General features: G+C 46.7%; 1 protein-coding gene across 4 annotated transcripts in view; it reads right to left on the bottom strand.

Moving 5' to 3' along the window:
* Positions 1 to 17,775, bottom strand: part of LOC135902333 (midasin) — a 369,755-nt gene that overhangs the window by 267,417 nt on the left and 84,563 nt on the right. For all 4 annotated transcript variants that reach the window (XM_065432311.1, XM_065432313.1, XM_065432314.1 and 1 more), the window contains exons 18-19: positions 9,035 to 9,151; positions 5,297 to 5,585 (exon numbers count right to left, since the gene is read on the bottom strand). In XM_065432311.1, coding sequence (XP_065288383.1) covers positions 5,297 to 5,585; positions 9,035 to 9,151 — 406 coding nt within the window. The remainder of the gene's footprint in view (positions 1 to 5,296; positions 5,586 to 9,034; positions 9,152 to 17,775) is intronic.

The following is a 17,775-nucleotide window of genomic DNA, read 5'->3' as shown; positions in this document are numbered from 1 at the left end:
GGGGATATGCGTTGTACCTCGTTTGTAGTCAGAGAAACACAGAGCAAAATTGATTTTGAGGAAAGACTCAGGAACATGGGTGAAAATAAATGGGCGGCTAAAGTGCACAAGTATGTGTAAATGAAAAGCATGAACACAGAATGAAGGAAGAGGTCAAGAAAGTTGGCAACCACGTACAGGGTAATTTAAAGTGTAAATGGACAACCAGATGTTGTGAGATAAATAGAGATAGCGAATTGGATGCAAAGAATGGAAACAAAAAGGACCGTGGAGAATTACAAGAATGGGAAGAAAGAAGTCGGAAGAGAAAATTTGTATGATAACACACAGGGCAGTACCTTGTTATTTGAGGCTCAAGCAGGATGCCTAAGGACAGAAACATGCCGCATAAAATATTCGCAACAAGATGAGGCATGTGTGAGATGAGCATGCTCTGTAAAATAAGCATGCGTTTTGAAGAGGGGAGAGTTGTGAGGAGAAAGTGGAAGCGTAAGCATACCGAGAGATCCAAGTGAGGCAAGGCAAGAAAAGTGTGGTTCTCAGAGGCTGCACACGAGCAGCTGACTGTAGTTGCCAGGGGAAGGAGCAGGAGGCACGAGTGCAGCAACAAGAGAGGAAGGAAGATGCGAGTGGCGCAGTGTGTGTGTTGCGTGTGGTGTGCATGGATGGGCAGCATGGGGACAGCATGAGGAAAAGTTGCGAAGCATGGTAATAAAGGCAATGTTTGCGACAAACGTGTCGGTCTATCATTGTTCTTAACAGCATGTACTATGATTGAGTACTATCAGCATCAAATGAAACGTGAACAGCAGAGCACGTGGCCCAAGCATAAGTGAGGTATAGTGTGCACCGTTCAGTCATAACCATTGACAGGCACGCACATTCAGTTTGGCCACACTGCGCTCATTTGGGAGTCAAACCGGTCAAATGGCCAAACACGCTCGGCACACCCACACCAACCACTGTCACAGTTGCCAGCAATACCACGCTGCACAAATTTGCCGATTCAAAGAATGAATGTGGCACACAAGCGGAAACCGCATGAGCAAATCTATCTGCATGAGCGAATCATAAGGAGACGCCTGTGGTGTCTTTCTCTCTGCTGGGCCAGTGGCAGTTAGAAAATCCGTTGAGCTGGCTTCCATGCACCGAGCGGCAGCTGCAAGTATAGTGTACTAGATTAGGGGTAGGGGGCCGTAGGCAGGCTCCGCAGTGAAGCAGTTTTCCCAGAAACACACAGGTAGCGCTGCTGCACCTTTCACCTGGGCCCTTCATGCATGCATATGCGTTGGATGCCTCCTCGCCTGGCTGGAAAAACGCGTTTCAATTCGCTCCACCACATTATTTAATATACAGAAGAGAGATAAAGAGGAGAAAGAAACCGAGTTGCTTTGTCTTCTTTTCTTGTGAGGACACAAGCTCAAAATGTTTCATTGGCATATGCGAGTCCAAGCATGTGCTGGTGGCACGATTGCCTTATCAGAACCTGCACTGACTAGAAAACATTCAGGGTACAAACTGGTTTAGTTCTGCAGAGAGCGCTTTATTTACACATAAAAAATGTGCCCGAATCCATGCTGTAAAGGTGGTTGGACAGCGAAGCTGTGAACGACAACTAAAACAATTACCCTTTGCAATCTAGGTTGAAATTATTCACGTGGTGACATTCACATACACTTTACCTAATTATTACGTTTCGACGGCCTGCGACTTGGCTTTTGCCGCTACTTCGTGCACCTACAAACAGTGAGCCTGAGAGAAGAAAAATCCGCCGTGCCTCGTATGCACACTGCTCTTCAGTAGTCCTCATTATATGTGCGTATTACGATACAAATCAGTGACTAGGCGGGTTCTTCCTGCATATGCGCAAGTGTAGTTACGTCACTACCTGCTTCACATGCAACAGTCAAGCTGAGGTCGCCGCGGCAGTTTGCGCAACGCTAATCTTTACTGGGAAACACATGCGGGGAGCGTTGCATGCTTCACATTGCATGTAGCCGTAGGATTGTCTTATCATGAATTATGCACATGGTTTGGATGCTTGTTTTAAGCTTGTACTTTACTGAAACGTATGCTGCTCTGTATGTTGTATATGTGATTCCAGAGAATATATCCACTGTTCGCTTCACTTTGGTAAGTACTTGTAGCCTCTGCCTTACGAAGGTATGAGCCATAGATGATAATAGTTTTCTGTCTACGTTACGCCACGAAGAAATCCCGGAATCCCAGGCACAGACAGGTTCGCTATAAAACAGGACGAAAAGAGTCATACAGGACCTGTTTAGCTTCTTCCATGGTGTGCAAGAGTGGTTCTGATATCAATGAACGGCAAACATATGTCCGGCAGACAACGTCGCCTTGTGTGCTTCCGGAATTAATGAAGACAGTCTTTTCAATCATGACAGCGTATGACTGACTTTTAAAAGAGGTGTGAATATAAGGAGCACCACCATAGTTGTAAAATTTATGAGTGGCCCACTGCTCTGTCGATTGAGACACATTCCATAAAACAAACGGCATGTACTGCACATCAATTGTTGGCACATCCGTTTGAAGCTCATCAACTCACAAGCAAGGTTTCTTAGACAAGCAAAACACTGCAGTTTCTGCGCACACCCTTATTCTTCTGCGCACACCCTTACACAGACCAGTCGGTGCTCTACCATGAACTACAGCTCTCTCTTCCTATACTGCTTCACATTTTGAGGGGGGGAGAGTTGTGATGAGAGAGTGGTGGATCGAGAGCTCTAGGCGACGTGAGGCTTGGAGGCTGTGCGTGCGGTTGGCTGCAGTTGCCAGGGAAAGGTCCAGGTGGTGCAAGCGCAGCAGCGAGAGACGAAGGAAGACACAGGTGGCACGCAGCGTGTTGCATATGATGTGTGCAGGTGGACAGCAAGAGGACAGCATGGGGGAAAAGTCGCAGAGTGTGGTAATAAAGGGAATATTTGCGACGAATGTGTGGGTTTGTTGTCGTTCGTAACAACTGAAATAGATATATTCTGATTTGGCACTTGGGCAAGATGCATTGAAGCAATCTCCACTTGACTCACTTGCAGGAGACCATCCAGTGCGCATGTCTATAGGGTAATGGAACTGTCTAGGTAATCAAACTGTCTGTGCAAGTACACGCAAAAAAACTGTATGGTTATGTGCCTGCCAGAAGAAACAAGATGTGTCAGAAACGCACAGTAATCCTTCACTCTGTCACCAATGAGGGCAATCAGTTTTTGAAAGCTGAGGGCTTGAGAAAAGAAACACTCGTATGGCAGAATTGTTAGCATATGGAGGTATCGCTGCAAATATACCAGCGCTCGCCTGCGAACAGGTGTAACGCACCCCTGTTAGCAACGGACGAGCGAGCATCTAACGGTGACCCGTCGAGAGATTAGAAGACAGATAGTAGACATCAGCTTTTGCGAGCGTGACAAACAGAAATAGCCCACGAGGTGAAACCAAAACTAACAGCCACATGACCACGCATGCACAGGTGCACTTGCTGGGCAACAGAGAACTGAAAAATTGGCTCAAACAAACAGACGGCATCATAAATATACAGCATCGACCATTTGGGACTTGTTTGCGGCCCAGTATATTTACATCTTTTACCCTCAAAGGGTTAATTACAGGTAATGGCTGTTTATGCAACATTACCCAATGTTCTGGAACAGAAGGAAACAACTATGCACACAATGTCAGCACCATAGTAAAATATCTCATTTGAGCTAGGAACCAAATCTGGGTATCAAATATAGGTCTGTTAGGTGAGAGATGAGAATACTATTGTGAAACCAATCCCAGAACCCTTAGAGCGGCCCTGAACCACTTTTTATCGAAGTGGAGAAACGCATTTGCAACGAAAATAGGATATTTCATAAATACTTAGCCGCAAAAAGTACTTCAATGCATTCAGCAGAAGTGGAGTTACAGGCAATCAAACACGGCCTCTGCTATGCTCCCGTTCCTTCTTCAATGCCTTGCACTGCGAAGGATACGGTGCAGTGGGACGTGCCCAGAACGCTCCGCCTTCTAAATGTCACCGTGGCGCACAGTTCAAATTTAATTTTGGATGTTAACATAGATGCCACGACTTCCGCCTTTGGTGCCTATGATGCACTAAACATAAGCCAAAAGATGTTGTCCTCTGCAAGCAGCAGTGCACTTAGCCAGTGGACTCATGGCGGCACCCCGCAGCGGCCGAGGTATCTAAGCCATGTAGCTGACCGCAGCTTCATGTCAGCTACCGGCCAATAGCAGCCGTCCAAGGTAATGACGAAATAGTGTGTCCGATGACGAAATAGTGCGTCTAGAAGAGAGTGAGGACAGGGCCTTCCATTAAAAACAGAGCGTTTGAGAGATAGGTGACTTCGCTATCCATTTGTGAGCTCCATGCACTGCGTACGACAGCAAAACTTGACTGAGATGTTCTCAGCAGCGTATGCTACTCATGGGCTATGTTATTTCACCAATCCCGAGGGGAAGTTCAGCGCCCCTTTAAAACATTGCAAAAATTGCCATAGCTAGCAGTGCAATACAAATATCAAACAAATTATGTTAATTGCTGTGATGTAGCACTGATTGAGTGGTTCATGTAAACAGTATAGGGTAAATTATTGCAACTGTATTTCCTGGAATTGTTGCATTGTGCTTGTGCTTTGCATGTCTGCACCTATTACTACGTAAATTTCCATTGAGATTTCTTGCCACTGTATAGTTGTCCTGTTATTTCTTCACTTACTTCACTCTTGTAATCACCCTTTTAGTGCTGACAGTATTAATACACAAAGAAACAAATGCTGATAGCAAGTCGTGTCACACTCACTAGACGTTAATGTGATGCTACATGTTCTACAGGCAAGCATAAAGGTACCTACAGCACAAGCGCAGCCTGTTTTCACAGCTGCTACTTCAGGAATGGCTTACTTAATATTACAGTATTAAGAACAAGTCAAGGCATGATGGAACAAATGTGAGAAGTAGCTAGTCACTGTCTAAGGTAAATCCTTTGCTGATTGTTTATAATGATCTGGTGGAACCTTCTTTGAAGATAAAATAGATGAAGACACTAGCAATAAACAGCAAAAGGTTCTGCAAGAATGCCTAACACCTACAGTATGCCTTAATTCCTAGTACATTAACACTTCTGGGCACTCGTTGCATAAAAATGACATTTTAATTTTACTTGAAGTAGTGACACTATCTTGAAATTTTTTGTCTCATGCATTTTCTTTCAATTTGCACACCTAGTTCAACACTTTTTGAACAAAGACCAACAATTGACATAAGTTAAGGTTAGTACCTTCATTAGCCAAGAATTGGTCCCAGTCATAAAAGCCACCCGGGTCAGGAGTTCGGCGGTAGCGTTCAGCCCAACGGAAGAGGTCACGGAGAGTCATGTAACCATGGCGACCGGCAAAGACACCCGTTTCACGACGGCGCAGCTGAAGCTCTGTCATCACAGACACCATCTTGACACTGAGTGAGCGCGGCAAAGAGCAGCTCTTCTCTAGGATGTCTTCCAGCTCCTCTGCTGGCAACTCCTCAAAGTGCAGCTCAAGAAACCGATTGCGGAAAGCACGTGACAGCACCTACAGAACAGCATGGTCACAGAGATTTATAAATTTAATGTCCCGTTAAACCTGTCATGGCAGCTTACTAAAAATGTCCTAAGAAAAATTAATATTATACGGTTTAATGTCCTGGAACCGCACAATATACTATGAGGGATGGTGTAGTGGAAGGTTTAAGATTAATTTTGACAATCTAGTGTTTTTTAATGCGCGCCCAAAGCATGGTACACAAGCATTTTTGCATTCTGTCGCGATCAGAACACGGCTGCCACAAATAGGAATCAAACCTGCAACCTCATGTTCAGCAGCAGAACATGCTATACTTTTTTTCAGTAGACCGGTGCAGCACTGTGGAACCTACAGGCATCTTTGACCAATCTGGGGAGCAAACACATCTTAAAGGGATAGTGAATAAAAAATTTGTCGCCGAGATTTCTGTCTCCAGTGATAGCTGTCGCACCGAGAGCGACCAAAACAACACTCTTTCTGAGGAGAAGTGAGCGAAAAGTAATTATTTTAATGAATATTTCTCAAATCACAGCACCTACCGGCCTCCTCCGAAAGCTCTGGCAAAACCGGATGTCACGTTACGCTTACCCACCTCGAGGCCCATTGCGAGCGATCGTCCACACTGAGCGCGCGAAGGGGCGAGTTGACGTTTGCAGCAACGCGCTTTCTTTGTTCGACCGCCCTATTCGTACCGCTTCCTCAAGTGATCTGTTCGAAAACCTCGTTTTTCATCTCGTGGATTTGTGGTTTGATGTGTGGAGCAGCCGTGTCAACGCTGCAAAATGCCGAGGGTCTGCTGTGCACATGTGAAAACGGCAGGCAGCGGCAGTCTTTTTCTCGCGTACTTGTTCACGCTGCAGTTTTGTGCACAGGTGCCGTTTGACCGTAATTTGTCGTTTGTACGACGTTCTGAGCCAGATGTTTGGCCAATTCTGCCAGAAAGAATCGAAATCCGCATCGTCTGAAGCGACGACTGACGAAAAAAAATTCGCCGACATGAGACTGGTGGCGCCATCTTGTGTGCACAAAGGGAAGGAGTGCTCGGCTGCGATGAAACAACGGGACGCTGAAACCGCTGCGCATGTACTCGTTCACTCCGTGAATAACAAGACGTTCCCTGCTTACAGAGGCGCATTTCAGTCACTGCACATGCCTGGCTTCAATCCTCACCCGTTGCTTCATTGCATCTATTCTCAAATCAGCTACTTGCGCGCATCAAGCACCTGCCGCGCGAGAGTCGGCAGCCGACTGTTATGCTCACGCCGCCGGCCACACCTGCTCTGATAGCGTAGGTACAGGGAGGTCTACACGCGTCAATATCTTCGATTTCTACGTTTTTTTTTTGTACAGTGTGTACTCACGGCACCTGTATTGTGCATTGGTGGCTTTCATGTTTTACGCGCTAGCAGCTACCCATCCAAGCGGTCGGAGCAAGCCGCTTTGCGCAGAACGCAGAGTAAATTCCTTACGTCGCCTAACATTGCATAGCCTGAAGCATAAGCGTCCTCGCTCTATTGAAGCCAAACATGGCAAAGCGTTTGCGTGAGTGAATCACGCTGGGCGCACCGCCACGGATGCAACACTGTCAGTGAGGCGTGCGCCTCTGGTCTCGCTAATAACTCATTCGTGACAGGTGCGAGCTTGCGATCCGAACCGCAGGAACCGCGTTTATATCTGGTTTCCACCTATGATGCCGCCGCTGATCTCTCGAGGCGACCGCGTGTACATGGAATGCACAGTGTAAACACCACTTTGCTGGTCCAGACTCTCTCGGCACCGCGGCGGGTCATCGTCAATTTCGCTTGACGACGCGGACGGATCGTAGGCATACGCCTTTATCGTTCGTGGTCGTTCAGTAGGCCGCTCATCCAAGTCGGAGTCATAAGTTCCGCTTATGCTATCGCTCTCACTAGAACTTTGCATTTTCCACTGCGCAGCGCGAGGACAACAAAACTGCGCAGCCGGCCAACTCGCTCCGCGGCTGCTGAGGGTAGGTGTGACGTCAGATCCGCCGGCTTGTTGTCGGGCGCGCTTTGCGAGTGATGCGGTGGCCACTTATAGAGAGTCAAAAATAAAGCCATCCGCTCAAAAGTAACCCGAATAATGACTATATACTATAGCAATCGTGTCTTAGCAATGCAATTGTGGGGCTTTCTCTATATTCTTCGATTTTTATTCTGTATCCCTTTAAAGATGCCCTTCCGTGCCCTGTCATCTGCTAGAAGTCAGCGCTACAACTCAGGCGGCAGCATCAGTTACTAAGATTGGAACTGCACAGCGAGATCAGCTGTTGTGATAGCAGCGGTAGACAACTTGTTCCATATTTGCGTTGACACCGAAATGGTGCATGTCTTAAAGATATATTTCGAAATATAGAGAAAGATTGCAGATAGCGGAAGCAGAGGGTTCAGAAGGAGCACTTGGCCAGCGTGTCACACAGGATGGTGACACTATCTCTTGATCACTCTTGTAGCATTCACTTGTAAATGGTGCACTTGCTGACATTCGGAAGTACAGCCGTTTTCTTAAGATTTGTACACGTTTACTGCACTCCTTCCGCACTGTTCCATGCACGTTTAACGCCAACTTATTGGAACCTTGGAACCAATAAGCACCTTGGAATGATACCACACAAGCAAGTCTGCGGACAGCATTGTTGCGAAGGAGAAAGCACTACCCAGGAGGGAGTCTTCTGCGGCGTTGTGGCTGTGCTGTCTACACGTGTGAATACGTGTAGACAGCAGTGTATCTTTTTGGCTGCAAATTTCAATTCCAACAGATCGAGAACTTTATTTGCAGTATCATAGAGATTCAATAAATATGTCATTGAAGAATGAAACAAACTCAAGCAATAAAATGCCGTGCAACCTGCAGAGAAACTTTCAAGTAAATGGCTCTTGACAAGACCACTTGTCAAGCCCATTTAGTTTAACGAGCACTACATCTCTGTGGCACTATATCTCGCTGCACAAGAATCTGCGCTCGTGAATCGTGTAGCCTTGGCTCTGCGGCACGGAACTACTGAAAAGGAGTATAACTACTTGGCTCCCATGACGGGTCTCATTAAAAATTATGAGCTCCCTTGCTAAGGTAAATGCCAAGCTTACTGATTATGCATCAATGCAACTGGCAGTAGCTATATATGGGTCAAGAAATCCGAAACCAGAGCTGATATAAATGCTGTAAAAGTAACAACAATATACAGTCACTCACAGTCAACTGTCTCTATCTATACTATGAATGGATAGAGGAGTTAAAAATTGAATTGTTATTGCACTACGACATGTACAAGAAACAGAACGCATTACTTTGGAGTCTGAAAAGTGCAGCATAATGTCAAGAGAAAGGTCCAAGATGCAATATTTGGGCAAGATTTCAACTTTCAGAAACAAGCATCAACTGCCCATGCTTAAGAAATCTACCAAGAACACGGTGAATGACATCTTTTATGTACTCGCCTTCCGACCACCATAGCGGCCAGGTGGATTCTGGGTTGCAAAAAGCATAAAATGTGGGTGGGCCCGGACTACTTCTTGTGTTTCAGGCACAAACAACTCTCTGTTGTCATCCAGCACCTGCGAACAGATCAAGGTTTGCCAACACCATGAACAACGCTTCACAGAAACAGACTCTTTAAAAAAATGGTTACATGAACAATTGAAATCTTGAGCATTACACAGGCAATGTCACAATAAGCATCTGTAGTTTGAACATGCCTATTCTTTGCTTGTATTAGCATATTCAAGCCTTTCAGATGTTCAGGCAGTGGGCTTCTTTGATTTCCCACTTCTGGCTACCCGTGGGTTGCCAGAGCCCGCCAGAGCGGCTTCGTTTTTCTCAGATTGCTCCGCCCACCGTGTCACGCACTCCGCCGGGCGTTCATTTTGCTCAAGCTGGACGGTTCTGGCTACCCGCGGGTTGCCAGAACCTGCCAGGATGATTTTGGTCTGGCTGCTCTCTAGAAGTTCTCTGGCAAGCAGACAACTAAAAGAGGCGATGGGCGCTCGCCGCCATCTTTGTGGGGACTTCACAGACTGGAACGCGGGCGCTTGAGGACTTAAATTTACCTAGCTCAGCCAACTGTCTACAGTCATATTCGGATTTCCTTACTTTGTGGGGATACGTGACTGTCACGCGTCCCCTGATATCTTGTTTTCCTGCATAGCTCCATCTCCTGCAGTGCGGCTTCGCCGCGTGGCCTGGAACTTGCGGCGGTTGGAGTGGTTGAAGTGCAGTACGAGAGATGGTGCGAGTGTTGCGTTGCGGCGGGGTTACTTGGGCGCAAGGGAGAACGCGCTTGCTTTTTGGCTGCGGGTCGAGGTACGACGCGGACGTCCTGCACGTGCACCGATCCTTGCTTCTGCGAGACCGTTTCGTGTGGCATCCATCGAACGCGCCAACGTTCAGGTGACCGTATGCGCAAACGACCAGGCGTTGGCATCTCGCTATATCCGGTCACGGTGAGTCGGACTTCTAGATTTGTCACGCGCCCATCAGCATGTTTTGTGTATTACAACTCGACTAGCAGGCATTGATCTATGAAAGGTGCAATAAATGCCCTTGTGATTGTTTGCACTACTGTGTTGTTCCTTTGTCCCAAGAGCATGAGTGTGAGAACTCCACAACTTCTAGCGTTATCTTTTTTAGGTGCCTACACTCCGTTCCGCATTGCGAAGTCGTGTGATACGAGCAGTGGTGAACCGTTTGAAGCTTTCGTGTGTGTATGTGTCCCCTGAAGGCTTCTTTGCGGCGGCGATTAGCGCGCTACGCTCTCATGCGTGCATGTTATCTGCATCGTGTTCCACGCAAATGGTAGACGCTCATTCACACATTGCAATACATTTTGAGTTCGTCTTTCTCTGGTGGTCTTCCTTTTGATATATCTGGCGCATGTATATACAGCGGAATCTCAATGATCCGAATCTCACGAGGTCACGAAAAATATTCGTATTAGCCGAAATTCGTATTATCGATACAATTAAAGCTAGCTAAATTACAGAGTCTGAGGTGAACTCACTCAGGCACACATACGTAAAAAGCATTTATTTCTTGAAGAAAGAGTCTCTAATGTCCTTCTGCCTCTTTTTCTTTGTCAGGTCACTTAGCAGACTTTGTTCAAATCCATAAAAACGCGTGCACGCGTCGCTAATTTCATCCGCGGCCATAGCACGCCTCAGAACTTTCGAGCGCATGCAGCGCTTCAGCCACTGGTGGTGGAACTTCACTGTCGCCCACGTCTAACACAAAGAACGCAGTCCGAAGCACAGCAGCTACTCCGTCCGATGGCATGCGGAAAAGTAGGAAAAGCACAAATGCAACAAAAGCGCCTCCGCTTCAAACTGTTCGTGCCCAGTCGCAGCCTCCATGCTGTCCGGCGCCACATCCACGCCTCCGTACCAAAAGAGAAAGGGAGAAATTGCGTGACTGCACACGGTCGCGTCTGTCCGTGCGTTGGAATCGTGCCAACTACGGCCTCTCCTCCGGGCAGCGGCGCAACCTGCTCCACTCCTTAGCAACCGGTGCGCCGCTGTGGGGGGGGGGGAATGGCGCCGCTGTGCATAGCAACCGTGACATCACACAGTAGCGGTAGAATGAGCGCATGCGCGTCGGCCATGCGTCGGTGATGGCAGCTGCCCCGCCACTCCTTCGCCAGACGTCTCGTTGCAGTCGAGTGAGTGAGACGCACGGCTCTGAAGCGGCCCAGTGATTCCGCGCCAAGCGGTTCGGGGAAGCGGCAGCGGACGTCGGCTTCCCCCAACACCAAACACCAGAAGAACAAGGAGCGAATGCGCATGTGACGACTGAACATGTCACCGGATGCGAAAGCAAGGGAGGCAGAACGGAAACGCCAACAGCGACTGATTAGATCGTGGGGTACCAAAGGCAGGGAAGCAGAACGAAAGCGGCGGCAGCGACAGGCGATATCGCCGAACACCAAAGCAAATTCATTGGAGCGCAGACGGCAGCAGCCACTGGCTATGTCACCGAACAGCAAAGCCAGGGAAGCGTAGTTCAGACGGCAGCAGTGTCTGGCTTTCGCCAAGCACACTTTAGAATTTCCAGTGTCTTTGGTAATTTTCGTATCAACCGACGCGGGTCGAAAATTGATTCGTAACAACCGTTCTCTAACACTTTGCAAAGTAATGGGGCTCTGCCAAGACCACAGAAAATTCGTATCATCCGGAAATTCGTATTAGCCATGATCGTATCATCAAGATTCCACTGTATCTCCTTTTTCTGCAGTTAGCGAAGGCTTTGCAGCTAGCCCGTGTTTGCTCTGTCTTTCCGTCGTATTCTTGGGCAGCAGCTCGAAACCAATATGTGTTCGAACTGCAGGCCGTTGATCTAAGAATGCATTGATTGAGTAATAGGCACACATACATTAGACACACGTGCATTGGCTTATTGCTCTCATGATCGCGACCAATGTTGTTTTTCGTGTGAAACGTTTCGCTGGTCACAGGCGGCGTGGATTTTCATGCGCCAGCCGCGTCCCCAGCTCCTAAAGGTCAAAATGAGAAGCACCATGAGCCACAACAAACTTTCTGAAACCGAAGCCCAAGCAGGTTGGCACGAAATTTTATGTGTATGAGACATACCCGATATCCTGCTTTTTCATGTCTTGTGAAGTGATGACACAACGCCAACTCATCAATGTTGCTGGTGGGGGACGTGATCGCTGCGAGCAGGGTTCCTCGAGCTATCGCTTTCGAGTATACAATCACTTACGCGCGATTTCGCGTCTTGTCATCGGACGCATCGGAGGTCATCTGTTGCGCTGCGAAAGGTGAGGTTGGCCCAGTGCGCGTCTTGCACACTGGGCCAACCAGTGCGCAAGACACGCACTGGGCAACCCGATCACTCTCACGCAACCAGTTGCGTGAGAGTGATCGTATTCCTGAATGCAACTATATATTTTCAAGCGGGCAACGCATAAATGGGCCGACTACGCCAAGCGCACGTCGGCCTCACCGGGCGCTGCCATGCTGGTAGGGTGTTCCCATTCAGGCAGCTGTCCCCGCGTTCGATTTTGCAAACTTTGGGCAGGTTCGGGTCGTCTTGGGATCCCAGCCCACGTGACTTCCTATCAGGACCGGAACTAGCTGGCTGCCATCTGGCTGCCAGTGGGCTGCCAGAACTCCGAAAATCGAAGAGGCCCAATGCTTTAACAAGGACAAAACAGCTTCCAAAGATGTGAGTGTTCACATAAATGTTTACAATAACTATTATATCTAGGTCCTAAATCTAGCCTGGGGCTTTGAATAATTATTTAATGTCTCATGCAGCTGTCGAAATAATGGCTCAGGGCAGAGGATTCTCTCGTTTGGTACGTGACATTTGTGCCTGAAAATAAATTTTGAATATATATTTGTTGAATGGGTGAGCAGCTAAAGATTTCTGACCAGGTGGACCTGTACCATATAACATTTAAAAACGTTTTCATGTGGTCTTCAAACACACCTAAAAAAAAATGTGCAAATAGCAGATATTGAGTTTGAGGCAAATTCGAATCGAACATTGTATAGCTGTCGTGCAGAGAAGCAGCTGCAAACTCGTGTGTAAAGAACTAGTACTGTATGTTGGAATTACAGTTAAACCTCGATATAACGAAGTAGGAAAAATTGGCAATTTGCTTCGTTATATCGAAATTTCGTTGTATTAAAATTCAGCCTTTTATGCAAATAAGTAGAGTCGCCGATAGATTTTTCTTGCATAGAAATGGGCCGCAAAGATTTTTGAATTACAGTCAAACTCACTTATAACAATATTCAAGTGCCACGAAAATTCCATTATCATAACCGATAATTGTTATAACTGGGTTGCATCAAAAAATCAAAATAGGGGCATGGCAGAGCTGATGTGAGAAAATGGACGGGAGGCATGTGCCCCTCCCCACCACCTTCTTACGTCCAGCTGCTCATTGTGTTCACTTGTTTAACTGCTTCCTGGGTGCTCCAAATGCGTGTAACAAGCTGCGGCTGCCGGCGTTAAAAGAATAGCACTGCTATAACAACTGCAAAGAGGTGTCACGGGTGGCAAGCGATATGCGAGCACCGCCAAAGCATCACTTTGGTGGCGCCAAAAGGAGCACTTAAAGAATTGCGAGAAGGCTGCCGTGGCAGCCTGTCAGCTTGAGAAATCCAGAAGAAATGCTGAGGAGAGATCACCACAAGCATCTTGTGACATGCTTCTCACTGGCTTGCACGAGAAACTCCTGTGTCCGTCAGCCATGCATACTTTACGCAAAGTTTGCCGACATCCTTCTCCAAGGCATCCAAGCACTCCACTTAGTGCAGTGGAAGGTTCCTTGCAAAAACGAAACCACGGAGGGACTGAAATATGAGCCTCCTGTGTGCACAACATTGAGGCAGCCTGCCCTACCGCATCATCCCTGCCGTCGTCGCTGTCGCTATCCAATGCAAGCACGTTCGCGACGATCGTCTCATCGATTAGAAGCACTTAGTCTTCAAATCTATAGCCATGCGCTTTCTTTTCACCGGCAGCATCGTGCATTGCCGATGATCAGTGGGCGGATCAGCCATCTTCCATTTCAGCAGCGACTCAAGCGAAGTTGAGAAACCGCGTGGCCAGGAACGACTTCGACACAACCAACAAAAACGAACGCGAGCAATTAAGCTATTCGCAGAACTGCACTGAATGAGGAGCCAGCAAGCAACATGCGAGCAATCTGCCTGATCTGCTTCCGGCGCAGTTGGTGCAGTCCATTTGTGTTTCAGAGGGAGGGGCGGCGTAAAGCTATGGGCGCAGCCCATTCGTGTTCGGAGGGGTGGAAGGGCGATAGGAGAGAGCCGCGCAGCAGCTGATGGTGGAGCGGCCCATCGTGCAGCAGCTCGAATGTCTCATTTTCTTTTTTTTCGTTTCAAGGATTCCGCATTTCACTACCTTTCGACTCAAACACCCAGTAGCCAGACTTCATCGTTATAACCGATAATGCGTGTTAATATTATGCTCCGGAAACGAAGAGAAGAAGTCGAAGTGAGAAACGAGCGTGGAGCCGAGCGCGCGCCTGTATTTGTCGAAGACAAGATGCGCTGATTATAACGGAGTACCATTTCTTGCGGAAGATTTTGTATTATAGCAGTTTTCAGAAGCACTCCATATTCTTTTTCTTCGACGCCAAGGTTATGCAGGGATCTCACGCGAGTCTGCACTTCTTCATGCAATCTTTGAAGCCCTTCGAAATCTTCGCAAGAACGAACTTCACGTAGGTTTAGAAGGCGACGCATGTGGTCGTTAACAATCAGTGACTTCTGACCGAATCTTTCTTTGAGAAGTTCTATAGCTGTGCTATAGCTCTCGTTAGTTGTCGACAGGCCGCTGATGACACCTTCCGCTTTACCCCTCAAGTAGCTCCGAAGATATTTCAATTTGTCTACGTCGGTAATATATCGGTTCTGGTGAATAGTAGACTCAAATTGATCCCAAAATTCCGGCCATTTAATGGGGTCACCATGAAACTTCGGCACATCGAGCTTCGGTAGTTTAACGTGTGCGCATGCTTGACGAAAGTCATCGTGAAATTCGCGCGTAGTCGTTGTTTGCTGATCGGATAAAATGCGTTCAGCACGGGATTTCGTGAGGACGATAGATTCCTGATACTGTCCGACGCTTTGAAGCTCATCCTCAAGGTTGTCATCGGTAACCTGTTCTTCTACTTGATTATCAAGGTCCGTAAGCATAGCTTCCTTTATCTTCAATAGGTTAAGATGGTCGGTCAGCTCACCATATGGCGTTGGTTCCGTCTGCATAAGAGTTGTCATGTCGTTGATGATCCTGGTCGCTCGAACGGTAGCACTCTTCCGTCGTAGTCTTTCCATGTCGTCACGTCGGGAATGGTAGGCCTCGTGATGACGTGGATCGTTCTTCGCTTCTGTCGCAGCGTGGTCGCGTTGATCGCGTCGGTAGGTCGTCCTCTTCAGGTAGCTCGCTTCATCGTCAGGGGTCTTCAACTGTAGATCTGATATCCTGGTCACGGCACCATATGATGAAAACCAGGAAGCGGAGCCCAAGTAGAGAACGTCTTCTTTATTCGACGCTTGCTAAAAACAACTCAAAAAATGCAGGCGCACGCTCGGCTCCACGCTTGTTTCTCACTTTGACTTCTTCTCTTCGTTTCCGGAGCATAATATTCAACAATGCGGTATCGGGGCATTGTAGTAAGCGGGTTATTTCACCATGGAAAACATACAAAAGTCGACGGTGCAGCAGCTTCTCATTGTTATAACCGATATATTGTTAAAACCGGTATCGTTATAAGAGGGTTCGACTGTATCGGGCAATTGAACAAAGCAATGTTGAATGAGAAAACAATTCATTTTGATGAATTTGAGAGTCGGCCAAGAATGATACGTTTTCATGCCACGTCAACGATAACTTCACATAGGCGGTACGAATTAAGTGAAGCCAGCCACACTTTCATGTGCATACTGCCCCAGCAGCGGTGAAGCCACCATCTTTTTTCAATCACATACTTTCAGTCACCCCTAAAGCACAAAGCGTGCAAGGGCAAGGCGCTTTAGGATCTTATTGCACTTGGACTTTATACGGAATGTGATGCAGGTTTACTTCCGCGGTCGCTCTTGTCGCACCAGACACGATTTGAAAGGTTTGTTTGCATGCAGTCGCTTGTAATTCAATCATTTGGCCAGCTGTATCCTCAGACGTTGCCATTTATTGTCTTGGCATTCCTTTGCTGTTCAATATAGCGAAATTTCGCTATATTGAAATCGCACACAGACACACTTTGTTATATTGAGGTTCTAATTACATGGTGTTCTATGGACAAGAGGTTACGAAAAGTTAGATACTTTGTTATATCAATAATTTCGTTATATTGAAGTTCATTATATCAAGGTCTAACTGTAATTGTTTTTTTGAAGAATGAGACCAAAATTTAATGCATTAGAACTTGTTAACTAGATGTTAAAGATACAAGGAGGTTAATGAGCAGCAAACCATGAAGCAACTGCCTAAGTGAAAGCATGTGGGAGGTTAACAAGAATACATAAGTAAAAGAATGCAGAAATTAAAAAGCTAGACTACTGCAATGACATGAGGAAGCTTAAACAGAACATAGTGCCGTACCAATGCTTTTATTCTGATTAGACATCTCAGTGACACTAATTAAGACAGCTCACTTCGTACTATGATTGGAGACTGTGTATATATGTGGGTACAGTCCAAGATGCAGAAAAACGTCAAAACAAACTGCTACATGGCAGCACTTACCCAATTCTAACACACCCCCAAATCAAATGCGTGCGCAATTTCTATGTGTTCTAAGTCATAAACTAACGTAAAAATTACATTAAAGCTTTTAAACACAGGAAACAGGCAACGCGCACATGAATATTTAGCAGAGAGGATAATTGGACAATGGTGGATGGTTTCCTAGAGTTAGCTTCGCCACACGGTTTTAAGCTAACTTTGCCGCAATACACCTGTGTTATGAGGAAAAACACACGAACGGTGCAAAAGCACTTTTGGTTTAGGTTTTTTGTCCGTATGCACCGCACCGACAGTTTTTAGCCCAATATTAGTTTAAAACAGGCACACAATCCAATCGGGTAAATGCCCTAATCAAAAATTGTGATCTACGTTTACTGCTCAAAAATTTTCCTAGGACGAGAGATGACATGTGCTCAAAGCATTCACAGTCCCCTAAGTTTCGCCAAGACAGACGCTGCCACTAAAGGGGCCGCTATTGGGGATATCATAGGTGGCAGGCACATGCACGCTGACAGGTCAACATTTTACATTTTTGTCTCATGCATGACACACATACAATTAGTCTATAATATCAACATTCACACTGATTTACTTGACAGGCTTTTCCACTAAAGGGACTGACAACCAATTAACAATGTGCCTTTTTTTTTTTAGTGCAATGGAAAGCTTACTGGTCAGACGGTCTAATCATGAAGTGTTAATGCAGAAAACGCTGTGGAAAATTTTTTTATGTGAATTTTTCTATCTGCAGTGAGGAGGCAGTCATTCACTGGAAGCATGCTGAAAACAGTGATAGGTGAGCGTTATAGCAATTATATGCCGGCATTAGTGAGAGCCAGATGACAGGTGTGGCCATAGTTGTAAGAAAGTATTATTTTGCTTATCAAGTTGATTTTCCTGTGATTCATGCTTTCCAAAGTGTTAAAGTACTTCTGCGGCAATAGCTATG

This window comes from Dermacentor albipictus, chromosome 5 (assembly GCF_038994185.2).
Source record: "Dermacentor albipictus isolate Rhodes 1998 colony chromosome 5, USDA_Dalb.pri_finalv2, whole genome shotgun sequence".
Lineage (NCBI taxonomy): Eukaryota > Metazoa > Arthropoda > Arachnida > Ixodida > Ixodidae > Dermacentor > Dermacentor albipictus.
The sequence above is the reverse complement of the archived record's forward strand: the minus strand, read 5'-3'. Positions and strand labels throughout refer to the sequence as shown.